Source organism: Hypanus sabinus, chromosome 20 (genome assembly GCF_030144855.1).
Source record: "Hypanus sabinus isolate sHypSab1 chromosome 20, sHypSab1.hap1, whole genome shotgun sequence".
Classification (NCBI taxonomy): Eukaryota; Metazoa; Chordata; class Chondrichthyes; order Myliobatiformes; family Dasyatidae; genus Hypanus; species Hypanus sabinus.
This window is the reverse complement of record NC_082725.1, coordinates 67,693,665-67,708,032: the sequence shown is the minus strand read 5'-3', so window position 1 is coordinate 67,708,032 and position 14,368 is coordinate 67,693,665. Positions and strand designations below refer to the sequence as shown.

The following is a 14,368-nucleotide window of genomic DNA, read 5'->3' as shown; positions in this document are numbered from 1 at the left end:
TTTGCATATCCGCCTAAAAGCAGATTTACCGCCGTATCTAACTGCAAAACATTTCTACGCAAATGGTGGGCAGACAACTCAGTGTATACGACAATAATAAAGTAAAGCCAGTGTGTTTGACAAATGAGCCACAAAGGAAGTGGTGGAACACCTCCCTCCACAACCAAATAACTGTAGCTCAAGCACAAATGATGAGATGCATCAGTAAGGGAACTGACTTGGAATGATGGCTATAAGTGGTGATGGTTTCCAGACAGTTACACACAGTAAAATGCTGATACAAAAGCAAATGTGTGACATAAAATGTGATTTGTTTTGTGACCTTCACTTGTCTTTCTTCAGGTGATGCGACTGAGGCACTGCCTAGCCAGTCACTGAGGTAAGGAAATAGTTCTGAATTAATTATACTCGCAGCCCTTGAGAAAATCCAGGGTATTCAAATAAGTCGTCTATTCATTGTTCAGCTTGGTTACTAATTGCTGTAAACCCACCAGACTAATTTTGTGTGAAGGGTCTGCCTAAAATGTCGACTGTACTCTTTTCCATAGATACTGCCTGGCCTGTTGGGTTCCACCAGCACCTTGTGTGTGTAAGGGGCTGAGGAGAGCAAGAAGGAGGGATGAGATGGCGAGTAGGGTAAAGGAAAACCCCAAGGCATTCTTCAATTATTGAAGGACAAAAGGATGATAGGAGTGAAGTTAGGACTGATTAGAGATAAAGGTGGGAAGATATGCCTGGAGGCTGTGGAAGTGAGCGAGGTCCTTAATGAATACTTCTCTTCAGTAGTCACCAATGAGAGGGAACTTGATGATGGTGAGGACAATATGAGTGAGGTTGATGTTCTGGAGCATGTTGATCTGCCTTAATATCTTGATCTGCCTTAAGAGGTGTTGGAGTTGTTAAAATACATTAGGATGGATAAGTCCCTGGGGCCTGACAGATATTCTCCAGGCTGCTCCACGAGGCAAGGGAAGAGATTGCTGAGCCTCTGGCTAGGATCTTTACATCCTCATTGTCCACAGGAATGGTACCGGAGGATTGGAGGGAAGTGTATGTTGTCCCCTTGTTCAAAAAAGTTAGTAGGGATTGTCTGGGTAATTATAGAACAGTGAGCCTTACGTCTGTGGTGGGAAAGCTGTTGGAAAAGATTCTTAGAGATGGGATCTATGGGTATTTAGAGAATCATGGTCTGATCAGGGACAGTCAGCATTGCTTTGTGAAGGGCAGATCGTGTCTAACAAGCCTGTTAGAGTTCTTTGAGGAGATGACCAGGCATATAGATGAGGGCAGTGGATGTGACCTACATAGGTTTTAGAAAGGCATTTGACAATGTTCCACACGGGAGGCTTATTCAGAAAGTCAGAAGGCGTGAGATCCTGGGAGGTTTGGCCAGGTGGATTCAGAATTGGCTTGCCTGCAGAAGGCAGAGGGTCGTGGTGGAGGGAGTACATTCAGATTGGAGGGTTGTGACTAGTGGTGTCCCACAAGGATCGGTTCTGGGATCTCTACTTTTCGTGATTTTTATTAATGACCTGGATGTGGGGGTAGAAGGGTGGGTTGGCAAGTTCGCAGACGACACAAAGGTTGGTGGTGTTGTGGATAGTGCTGAGGATTGTCGAAGATTGCAGAGAGACATTGATAGGATGCAGAAATGGGCTGAGAAGTGGCAGATGGAGTTTAACCCAGAGAAGTGTGAGGTGGTACACTTTGGAAGGACAAACTCCGAGGCAGAGTACAAAGTAAAAGGCAGGATACTTGGTAGTGTGGAGGAGCAGAGGGATCTGGGGGTACATGTCCACTGATCCCTGAGAGTTGCCTCACAGGTAGATAGGGTAGGTAAGAAAGCTTATGGGGTGTTAGCTTTCATAAGTTGAGTAATAGAGTTTAAGAGTCGCGAGGTAATGATGCAGCTCCATAAAACTCTGGTTAGGCCGCACTTGGAGTACTGTGTCCAGTTCTGGTCGCCTCACTATAGGAAGGATGTGAAAGCATTGGAAAGGGTACAGAGGAGATTTACCAGAATGTTGCTTGGTTTAGAGAGTATGCATTATGATCAGAGATTAAGGGAGCTAGGGCTTTACTCTTTGGAAAGGAGGAGGGTGAGAGGAGACATGATAGAGGTATACAGATATTAAGAGGAATAGGCAGAGTGGACAGCCAGTGTCTCTTCCCCAGGGCACCACTGCTCAGTACAAGAAGACATGGCTTTAAGGTAAGGGGAGGGAAGTTCAAGGGGGATATTAGGGGAAGGATTTTTACTGAGAGAGTGGTTGGTGTGTGGAATGCACTGCCTGAGCCAGTGGTGGAGGCAGATACACTAGTGAAGTTTGAGACCATAAGACAGGTAAATGTAGGAATTTAAGGTGGGGGGTTATATGGAAGGCAGGGTTTAAGGGTCAGCACAACATTGTGGGCTGAAGGGCCTGTACTGTGCTGTACTACTCTATGTTCTATGTAATTTTGTGTAGGATTCTTTGGAACTGTGCCGAGTTGATTAATGTCTTGGTTTACACTGAACTAAATCCATTTTGTTCAGGAAAGGTGTTGGGGAAATTAATTTGCTAAGAGAATTCGATTAAAGTTGATCGCAAGGAAGTTAGATATGTACTTTGAAGTAAAGACAGCTTTATTCATGATATTGTGGGGAGTGGAACTGCTAACTGGGTTTCGAACTCCAAACAATAGTGTACAGCTCCTTTTATGCATGTACAAATAGATTGCAAAAGCAAAGTTTGTTGATTCCCTTGTAAATTACAAGAAATAAGCTAGGTTCACATGCAGTTCTCTTGCGAAAAGCTATGCACATAGCAACAGCCAAAATTTTAAAAATTCAATCCTGTGTTACAAGTTTTTATTAACGAAGACAGTGTGTCCCGTATCTTGGAGAAACTCAGCAGGCCGGGCAGCATTTATGGAAGAGAGCAAGCTGTCTACATTTCTGGCCGAAACCCTTCATCTGCACTGGGGGATAAAAGATGAGAAGTTGGAGCAAGTAGGTAGGAGGAGGGGATAGTGAAAACCAGAAGAGGGAAAGGGGTGAACTAAAAAGCTGAGAAGCTGATAGGTGAAAGGGATAAGGCTGAAGGAGAAGGGGGAATCTGGTGTTATTAAAAGGCTTAGATTTTCTGTTGGTTTACCCGGACGGCATACTTGATGCCAGTGCATCCAAATCGGAACATTTGTGCACTCTTATCCAGCATTTAAGCCAACATGGGTTATATACACATATGTATTTTAGTATTTATTTATTGTGGTTTTTTTTTTATTATGGGGTTCTTCATCTTTTGTGTTTTGTGCTGAATGAGATCTGGAGTAACTTGTTCTCTTTTACACTTGTGTACTGGAAATTACATTAAATCATCTTGAATACTGACTTTGTGCCCCCCCCCCCCCCCCAGACAACACAAACACCTACAGTATGTCAGGGTGCTGTTCATCAACTATGGCTCAGCGTTTAATACCATCATTCCCACAATCCTGATGGAGAAGTTGCAGACCCTGGGCCTCTGCAATTGGATCCTTGACTTCCTAACGGGAAGACCTGACAATCAATACTGGCGCACCTCAGGGGTGTGTGCTTAGCCCACTGCTCTACTCTCCATATACACATGACTGTGTGGCTAGGCAGAGCTCAAATACCATCTATAAATTTGCTGATGATACAACCATTGTTGGTAGAATCTCGGGTTGTGACAAGAGAGCGTACAGGAGTGAGATATGCCAACTAGAGTGGTGCAGTAGCAACAGCCTTGCACTCAATATCAGTAAGACGAAAGAGCTGATTGTGGACTTCAGGAAGGGCAAGATGAAGGAACACATACCAATCCTCATAGAGGGATCAGAAGTGGAGAGAGTGAGCTGCTTCAAGTTCTTGGGTGTCAAGATCTCTGAGGATCTAACCTGATCCCAACATATTGATGCAGTTATAAAGAAGGCAAGACAGCAGCTGTACTTCATTAGGAGTTTGAAGGGATTTGGCATGTTAACAAATACACTTAGAGACTTTTATAGATGTGCCGTGGAGAGCATTCTGACAGGATGCATCACTGTCTGGTGGGGGGCGGTGGGTTACTGCACAGGACCAGCTGAAAGAAAAGGTTGTAAATTTAGTCGACTCCATCTTGGGTTCTAGCCAACAACGTACTCAGGACATCTTCAAGGAGCGGTGACTCAGAAAGGCAGTTTCCATTATTGAGGACCTCCAGCACCCAGGGCATGCCCTTTTCTCACTGTTACCATCAGGTAGGAAATACAGAAACCTGAAGGCATATGCTCAGCGATTCAGGAACAGCTTCTTCCCCTCTGCCATCCGATTCCTAAATGGACATAGAACCCTCGGGCACTACCTCACTTTTTTAATATGTAGTATTTGTTTTTTTTCATGGTTTTTAATCTATTCAATATACATATACTCTAATTGATTTATTTATTATTATTATTTTGTTTTCTTCTATATTGTGTATTGCATTGAACTGCTGCTGCTAAGTTAACAAATTTCACATCACAAGCCGGTGATAATAAACCTGATTCTAAATTATCCCTAGTGATAGTGATAGAAACTGGGGGAGTTGTTAGGAATGTAGGAAGATTAATATGTGTTAGTGTTAATGGGTGTTTCATGTTTTGCTCATATTTAGCAGGCAAAACATCCTATTTCCTTGCTGTGGCTGATAAATTCTTGTTTGTTTTCTGCACTTTAACCACTTTGGTTTTTAAATCTAAAGCCTGTACTCGTTTTCATTTGAGCATATTGTCAGGACTATTAAGCCACAGTAATACTGGCATGGTTTGAAATGCATAGATGTGACTGGAGCTTTGTCATTGCAGTACGGAAGGTGATTCTGTCAAGGTCTTTGTAAGGGTGCGTCCAGTGAAGAACACGGGGCTGTGTTCCGATGGAGGACCTGGGCTGTGTTTGTCAGTCCTCTCGCCAAACACTATTCGTCTCAGCTCAAAACCTGAACCAAAAGTTTTCACGTTTGATCATGTGGCTGATATGGACATTACCCAGGTATAGTTTTAAAAAAAACTTGGATGTTTACAGTGAACAGCTATTTAAACAAAATGTAGCCAGATAATAAAATTGCTTCCTCAACATTTATCACAAATCCTACCTTTGGGTTCACATGTTAAACAGGGGTTTTGTCTGAGTGGGTGTATGAGTTCCCATGACTGTTTCTAAATGGCAGCTAACTCTGTGCCTGACTATTGATCCTCCCCATTTTTTAACTGTATGCATATGTAAGTATAATAACTGAGACTGGAGTGCTCTGGGTTCTGGAGTGGAGTCAGAGAAAGTTTTTCATTTGTCCTGTAGATTGGTTGCACTCTAGAAAGAAGCAAAGTTTGAGGAGAGGGTGAGAAGATTTCAGGGAAATTATGTAATTTTGCCACACAGACATAAACTGATAAGTAGATGAACTATCGTACCATCCAAACTCTGAATAAGAGATTACCAGGTAAATAGTGAAGATGATTTAAGGATGATCTGAAAGCCTCCTTTGAGAATGTGTTCTATCCTCAGTGATTTGTACAAAACTCTTATCAATTTCCATGCAGAGGGAAGGAGGATCATTTGGGATGTAGAGAATCAGTATCATGCAAAGTATAGGTCTGGTCTGTGGGTTGAGATTCTAAATTGGAGAAAGGCCAATCTTGATGGTATCAGAAAGGATGCACCGGAGAGTGGCGAATCTGTGGAATCTTTGCCTCAGGCAGCTGTGGAGGCCAAGTCTTTATGTATATTTACCGCAGAGGTTGATAGGTGCTTGATTGGTCTGGGCATGTAGGGATACAGGGAGAAGGCAGAAGAGGTTTGAGAGGAAAATTGGATCAGCTGTGATGAAATGGCAGAGCAGACTTGATGGGCCAAATGGCCTAATTCTGCTTGTATCTTTTATGGTCTTATGACCTGGCAAGTGTGGATTGGGATGGGCTGTATTCTGGCAAAAGTATCCTTGGTAAATTGTAGGCCTTCAAAAGTGAAACTTTGAGAGTTTATAAATGGTAAGATAACAGGTTTAGGCAACCTTGATTTTCAAGAGATATTAAAGCCCTGGTAAGAAGAAAATGGTGCAGGGCAGTTAAAGACAGGTGGGAATAAATAAGGTACTTGAGTTTAGGAAATGAAAGGAGATTTAAGAAAGAAATTAATTTTTTTAATTGATTTTTAATGCATTTTCTACAACACTACAAATAAAAAAAAAACCCAAAAACAAAGTAGAAAATTAGTACAGTGCAAGATAAACATACAATAGTAATATAATACAAAATAAGATAGTTGAGAAAGCACCCAAGTTGAAGTCATGTAAAGTTAGTGTCCTCCCCAAGCCCCACAACAAAAAAACAACCAAAACAAAATGTAGAAAATATAAATCAGAACATTCAAACCCCCAAAACTGTAAATACACTTGAAAACAGAAGATAACAATGCCCACTACCAAAAAAAAGCAGAAAGCAAGGGACTGAAAAAAAAACTTAAGAGGAAAATTATGAAAATTCTCAAAAGGTCCCCAGACCTTATGAAACTTTATATCCGAATTAAGAAATGAATAATGGATTTTTTTCAAGGTCTAAACAGGACATGATATCGTTAAGCCATTGAGCATGTGTGGGTGGGGCAACATCTCTCCATCGAAAGAGGATTTGACGTCTAGCCAGGAGAGAAGCAAAAGATAATATTCGACATTTAGTCGAACTCAAGCATATATCTGTCTCACCCAAAAAACCGAACAGAGCAATTAAAGGGTTAGGTTCTAAGTGGTGATTCAGAATACAGGATAAGGTTATAAAAAATTCTTTCCAAAATTTCTCTAAGCTAGGACAGGTCCAGTACATATGAATAAGGGAGGCCTCGCCACTTTTGCATTTATCACAAAGATGACTAATATTAGGGTAAAATTGAGATAATTTAGATTTGGACATATGGGCTCTATGAACAATCTTAAACTGTAAAAGACAGTGGCAAGCACAGAGAGAAGTTGAATTAACCGATTTGAGAATTGAGTCCCAAATCTCATCAGATAAAGGGATATTTAAGCAGGCATGGGCAAACTACGGCCCGCGGGCCATATGCGGCCCGTAAAACTTTTTAATCCGGCCCGCAGAACTTGATGAAATTATATTAATAAACCTTGTTAACGTTTTTTCCCCGCAATTCTGGCGTTTTCCCAATAGATGACGCACTATATACATTGACTTTTGTTGAGGTGCAGCGTATTACTCCACATTTGCACTTTACTCTTTGTTCGGCTCGACCTATTTGTGTGAACAGGCGTTCAGCGTCAGGAACATCAACAAAGCCAGCCACAGATCCAAGTTAACTGACCAACACCTCAGATCGGGGTGGGCAAACTTTTTGACTTGTGGGCCACAAAGGGTTCTAAAATTTGACAGGGGGGCCGGACCAGGAGCAGATGGACGGAGTGTTTTGGTAATACACCTCATAAGAGAAAATAAAATATCATGGGATATGTAGAAAACATGTGCTTTAATTTCAATTGAAAATGAACAAATGCATTACAACAAAATATCTGTCTTTGAAGACCCATGGTATTTAGCTATTTATTGAAATGACTTTTAAAACACTGAAAATTAAATGAATAAAATACAGCTTTTTTTAATAGTAACAGTTATTATTTTAAAGCACTGAAAATTCGGTTATCCTTCAAGATATTATCATCATCACTCTCCTCCTGACTGTCTTTATTTCAAAAACGGTAGGAGATGCAGGTCTACTTGTCCTGCTCCTTCTTATTCAATTGTCCCCTGTGCCAAAACTCAACAACGACCAGCACAAAGACAGAACAATGACAGCGCGCCAGCATGCAGAGCGTGTTATTTGATCTGGAGCGCATTTTTTATTTTGAGAACGTACGTGCACCTGCGCACTACTCATGTCCATCACTTAACAGAAATAACATGTAACATGCAAGGCTTATTGAAAAAAATATTTTCAAATGCATTTTTTACATAACACAACGAAGAAACTTGTTTTTAATTTCAGTGGGAACAGTGTTGTTGGTCCCCCTTTTTAGCCAGCACATCAAAGTCTGGATTTAGTTTTGTTGTGGCGATTCTCAGGATGGATCTGAGGTGTTGGTCAGTTAACTTGGATCTGTGGCTGGCTTTGTTGATGTTCATGACGCTGAACGCCTGTTCACACAAATAGGTCAAGCCGAACAAAGAGTAAAGCGCAAATGTGGAGTAATACGCAGCACCTCAATGCGTCAAAGGTCAATGCGTCATCTATTGGGAAAACGCCAGAATTGTGGGGAAAAAACATTAACAAGGTTTATTAATATAATTTCATCAAGTTCTGCGGGCCGGATTAAAAAGCTTTACGGGCCGCATATGGCCCGCGGGCCGTAGTTTGCCCATGCCTGCCTCAGATCCATCCTGAGAATCGCCACAACAAAACTAAATCCAGACTTTCTTTCTTTCTAAATCTTTTTATTAATATTAGTAATATGGACAGAATACAGATGATATATTGATAAAGAAATTACCAACATACACATTCCATTACATATGAAAAAAAAACATACATAATAGTTACAATATAAATGAGTTTACCAAGACATAAGCCATAAGATATATGTATGGACATAGTAAATCTAAGTATTTCATAATGTATAATATAAAAAAAACAGAAAAAAGAAAGAAAAAAAAACAAAAAAAATTTATATAATGCAAAACTAACTAATCTAATAACTATAACTAATAAGTAATATAAAAGAAAAAAAAACGAACAAAAGAGAAGGAAAAAAAAAGTGGGCTGTTTATAATATCTCACAAAAATAAGTATTCATCAATGCCGTCACTTCCGGTCCTCTCAAAATACATAAGCTAAAAGCTGGGAAATCAAATGTACTTGGCACAGGGTCATATTACATCATATGAAAATGTTGAATAAATGGTCTCCATAACTTTTCAAATTTAATAGGTCTCAAAAGTACCACTTCTAATTTTTTCTAAATTTAAACATAACATAGTTTGAGAGAACCAATTAAATATAGTGGGAGGATCAATTTCTTTCCAATTCAACAATATAGATCTTCTAGCCATCAGAGTTAGAAATGCAATCATTCGACGGGCTGAAGAAGATAAATGCTGTGAATCTAACATTGGTAAACCAAAAATTGCGGTAATAGGATGAGGTTGTAAATCAATATTCAAAACTGCAGAAATAATATCAAAAATATCTTTCCAATATTTCTCCAAAAATGAACACGACCAAAACATGTGAGTTAAAGACGCAATTTCAGAATGACATCTATCACAAATAGGACTTATATGAGAGTAAAAATGAGCTAATTTATCCTTGGACATATGGGCCCTATGTACAACCTTAAATTGTATTAGTGAATGTTTGGCACATAACGATGATGTATTAACTAATTGAAGAATTCTATCCCAATTCTCACTAGAAATACTAAAACTAAGCTCTCTTTCCCAATCCTGTTTAGTCTTATAAAGGGGCTCTGAACGTATCTTCATAATTATATTATAAAGTTTTGAAATAAGCCCTTTTTGAAAAGGGTCTAATTCAAATAAACTCTCCAAAGTATCTGAAGGCACAAAATTTGGAAACGTAGAGAGTACAGAACTTAAAAAATGTCTAATCTGTAAATATCTAAAAAAATGAAATCTCGGCAAGTTATATCTGTTGGATAATTGTTCAAAAGACATATAACAATTATCTAAAAATAAATCAGAAAATCTTAGTAATCCCTTAGTTTTCCAAGCTGAATAAGCTTGATCTATAATGGAAGGGTGAAAAAAACAATTAGATACAATAGGACTATTTAAAACGAATTGAGTCAACCCAAAAAATCTCCGAAATTGAAACCATATACGCAATGTATGTTTAACTATCGGGTTGTCAATTCGTTTCGGCAATTTAGAAAGAGCAAAAGGGAGAGAAGTCCCTAAAATAGAACCCAAAGCATAAGCTGATACCGATTTAGTTTCTAAACTCACCCAACAAGGGCCAAAAGATCCACCCCCATCTTTCAACCAGCATAACAAATATCTAATATTAGCTGCCCAATAGTAAAATCTGAAATTAGGTAATGCTAACCCGCCTTCCTTTTTTGTCTTCTGTAAATATGTTTTACCTAACCTGGGATTTTTATTCTGCCATATATATGAAGAAATTTTAGAGTCAACATTAGTAAAAAAAGATTTCGGGATAAAAATTGGTATCGCTTGAAAAATATATAAAAACTTAGGTAAAATAACCATCTTAATAGCATTAATCCTACCTATTAGAGATAGAGACAAAGGTGACCACTTAGTAAACAAACCTTTAATCTGATCAATTAAGGGTAAAAAATTAAATCCAAATAAATCTTTATGGTTCTTTGTGATTTTGATCCCTAAATAAGTAAAAGAGTCATTAACTAATTTAAAGGGTAAATTTCCATAAATTGGGACCCGTTTATTTAATGGAAACAATTCACTTTTATTAAGATTTAACTTATACCCAGAAAACTCACTAAATTGAGCCAATAATGATAAAACTGCTGGAATGGATTTCTCCGGGTTAGAAATGAATAGTAATAAATCATCTGCATACAAAGATAACTTATGAATATCTGTCCCACGATTAATACCCAAAATATCCTGTGATTGTCTGATGGCAATTGCCAAAGGTTCTAAGGCAATGTTAAATAGTAATGGACTAAGAGGACATCCCTGTCTAGTGCCCCGAAATAGGGGAAAAAAGGGAGATCTTTGATTATTGGTAACCACTGAGGCTACTGGAGTATGATAAATCAATTTAATCCATGATATAAATATCGGACTAAAATTAAACTTCTCCAACACATTAAATAAGTAAGGCCATTCAACTCTGTCAAATGCTTTCTCCGCATCTAATGAAATCACGCATTCTGAAGTATCATGTGAGGGAGTATAAACAATATTCAACAATCTCCTAATGTTAAAAAAAGAATAACGATTTTTAATAAAGCCAGTTTGATCATCTGAAATAATTTTGGGTAATACCTTCTCCAATCTAGATGCCAGTAACTTAGAAAAAATCTTGGAGTCTACATTCAATAAAGATATAGGTCTATAAGAAGCACAATTAGTAGGGTCTTTATCTTTCTTCAATATTAGAGAAATGGAAGCTCTATAAAAAGATTGTGGCAAATTCCCTAATCTAATGGCCTCCTCAAAAACCTTACCTAACCAAGGGGAAAGAGTAGCGGAAAAAAATTTAAAAAATTCAACTGTATAACCATCTGGACCCGGTGCTTTCCCAGAATTCATTGAGGAAATAGCCCCTTTAATTTCTACATCCGTAATAGGAGTATCCAATATCAAAAGATCATCAGATGATAACCTTGGAAAATTTAATTTCCCCAGAAAATCAGACATGGTATTATAATCTTGAGGAAATTCAGATTGATACAGGGAGGTATAGAAATCTTGAAATGCCTTATTTATCTCATCATGATTAACTGTCAGATTCCCATTCTGCTGACCAATCTTAGTGATTTGACGTTTAACCAGAGCATTCTTCAATTGACTAGCTAACAGTTTACCAGATTTATCACTATGTATATAAAAATCAGATTTAGTTTTCATTAATTGATTTTCAATCGAGGATGTAAGTAATAAACTATGTTCCATTTGAAGTTCAACCCTTTGTAAAGCTCCTTACTAGGAGCAATCGAATATTTCTTATCAATCTCTTTAATTTTATCAACCAATAAAAGAGTTTCCATCTTGATACGTTTCCTCAAACCAACAGAATAAGAAATAATCTGTCCACGTATATAAGCTTTAAAAGTGTCCCAAAGTGTTCCGCAGGAAATATCATCTGTAGAATTAGTTGAGAAGAAGAAGTCGATCTGCTCCTCCATAAATTTAATAAAGTCAGAGTCTTGCAACAAGGTAGAGTCAAATCGCCATTGTCTAGCATTAAAAGCTGTATCCGTAAATTTCATAGAAAGTAATAACGGAGCATGATCAGAGATAGCTATAATATCATAGTTACAACCGATTACCAATGGAATAAAACAAGAGTCTACAAAAAAATAATCAATTCTTGAATAAGAGTGATGAACATGTGAGAAAAAAGAAAACTCTTTGTCATTAGAATGCCGAAATCTCCAAACATCAAAAACTCCATTGTCAGTCAAAAAGGAGTTAATACAAGTGGCCGACTTATTAGGTAAAGTCTGAATAGATAAAGATTTATCCATCAGAGGATTTAAACAACAATTAAAGTCACCACCCATTATTAACTTATATTCATTTAGATTGGGTAAAGAAGTAAATAAAGACTTAAAAAAGTCCAGACAATCCACATTTGGAGCATAAACATTAACCAAAGCAACCTTTTTATTACAAAGTAAACCCGTAATTAACAAAAATCTGCCATTCGGATCCGAAAAAATATCATGTTGAACAAATGAAATAGAGGAGTCAATAAAAATTGAAACTCCTTTTACTTTAGCATTCGAATTGCATGATACTGTTGACCCCGCCAAAATCTAAAAAAACGAAATTTGTCCTCCCTCCTCACATGAGTTTCTTGTACAAAAATGATATGAGCATTAAGTCTTTGGAATACTTTGAAAATCTTCTTTCGTTTAATTGGATGATTTAAACCATTATTCCAAGACACAAAATTAATGGTCTGAGCCATAATTCTATAATCAACCCTTTGGTATAGAAAGGGTTAACCAACTTATAAACTCATGCACCCGGAAGAGGAACAAAAGTAGTGAGAAGACCCGGAAGTGACGACAACACAGACATATTTGAAGTTCAAAAACAGCCCGAATAAAAAAACTAACACAAACTGGTACAAAAAAAAATAGAATTAGAAAACAGACCATCCCCCCACCCCCGAGAAAAAGAGAAAAAGCCAAAATATGACTTAAAAAGAGAAAAAGTAAGACTAATCCTACCCCCATGTCAGCTGAAGAACACTCCATATAAAAAGGATATATATAAAAGAATCACCCCAACTTTAAAAATAAAATCGCTATAATAAAAACCATATTTCTAAGTATAGTTAGTTGTAAAAAGAATAAAAATATAATCACTAAAAACAATTATAACTCGGGCTCTGGCCCAGACAAAACAAAAAATATTTAAGCTGAGATAAGCGATGCCTTGTCTGGAAGAAACACGAAAAATATAAACATAATGCCATCTTAAGCAAAACCAAAAATCTTTTCCAAAAAACCACCATCTTAATCAAGGAAAAATTTACCTTCAAAGAATTAAAAATATACCTTCGAAGGAACAAAGTTAATAGACAAGTATGTAGTTAAATGATTAAAGTGTATAAGGCAAAACAATTAACATGACGCAAACACACTTTAACTTGAGTATAAAGTGTAGGATGAACCTACACCAATAACCAGATTATAATTCTGGTTTAAGAGATCGAGAACCATCTTACACGATCAGAATCATTCATTTATTAAAGACTGGTGTCTGTAGCAGTAGGGAAGTTCTCCTCCAGATATTTTCTCGCTTCTGAAGTTGAAAGGAAAACTTGTCGTGGAGCATTCGACGGAGAAATTCGAAGCTTCGCAGGGTATAGAAGCGCAGGTTTCAGATTTTTCTCATAACATTCAGCCATCAACGGTTTAAAAAGAAGCCTTCTTTTTAAAAGATCTGAACTAAAATCTTCGATCAGGCGGAAGGAAAAATCTTTGATTTTTATCATTCCTAGTCGACGAGCTGCTCTTATAACTTGTTCTTTGTCATGTACATAATGGAACCGGACAATTATCACCGAAGGTTTGTCTGTAACACTCGGTGATCGACGCCGAATTCTATGTGCCCGATCCAATAAAGGGGGGTTATTCGGGAAAATTGTCGGAAACGCTTCTTTTAAAAGTTGAGCAAAATATTTCGAAGGGTCATCTTTTTCTATGCCGTCTGGAAGACCAAGTATACGTACGTTCTGTCTTCTGGAGCGATTCTCAAAATCGTCACTCTTGGCTTTAAGGGCTTCCATCAGCTTAATGGTCGAAATTAAATCCTGTTGCAGTTTTCCAATAGTCAAATCTCGCTTCCGAGCTTCTTCTTGCAGAGACGCAATAAGAGCTTGTTGCTGTTTAATTACTAAATCCGTCTTAACCATGTACTCTTGAAAAGCCTTTATATCTTCTTTAAAAAATTGTTGTAGTTCAGCAAATTTTTGATCCAAAACCTCCATAAACAATTCAAAAGTTAATGGTGTTTGTTGTGTCGGAGCCTGCTTTTTTCCGTTACCGTTCGGATTACGTCCGGGATCCCGTCCCTTAGACCTGAGAGGCATTTCTGTTTGCATATCATCAAAAGTTCACAACAAACGCTTGGCAGTAAATCCAAAAAAAAAGAATAAAGAAACTTT

The 14,368-nt window shown here is 37.8% G+C and overlaps 1 protein-coding gene across 1 annotated transcript in view; it reads left to right on the top strand.

Annotated features, from left to right (window-relative positions):
• The window catches only part of kif15 (kinesin family member 15), a 186,170-nt gene that overhangs the window by 359 nt on the left and 171,443 nt on the right, over positions 1-14,368 (top strand). The window contains exons 2-3 of the mRNA XM_059945706.1: positions 343-379; positions 4,828-5,011. Coding sequence (XP_059801689.1) covers positions 343-379; positions 4,828-5,011 — 221 coding nt within the window. The remainder of the gene's footprint in view (positions 1-342; positions 380-4,827; positions 5,012-14,368) is intronic.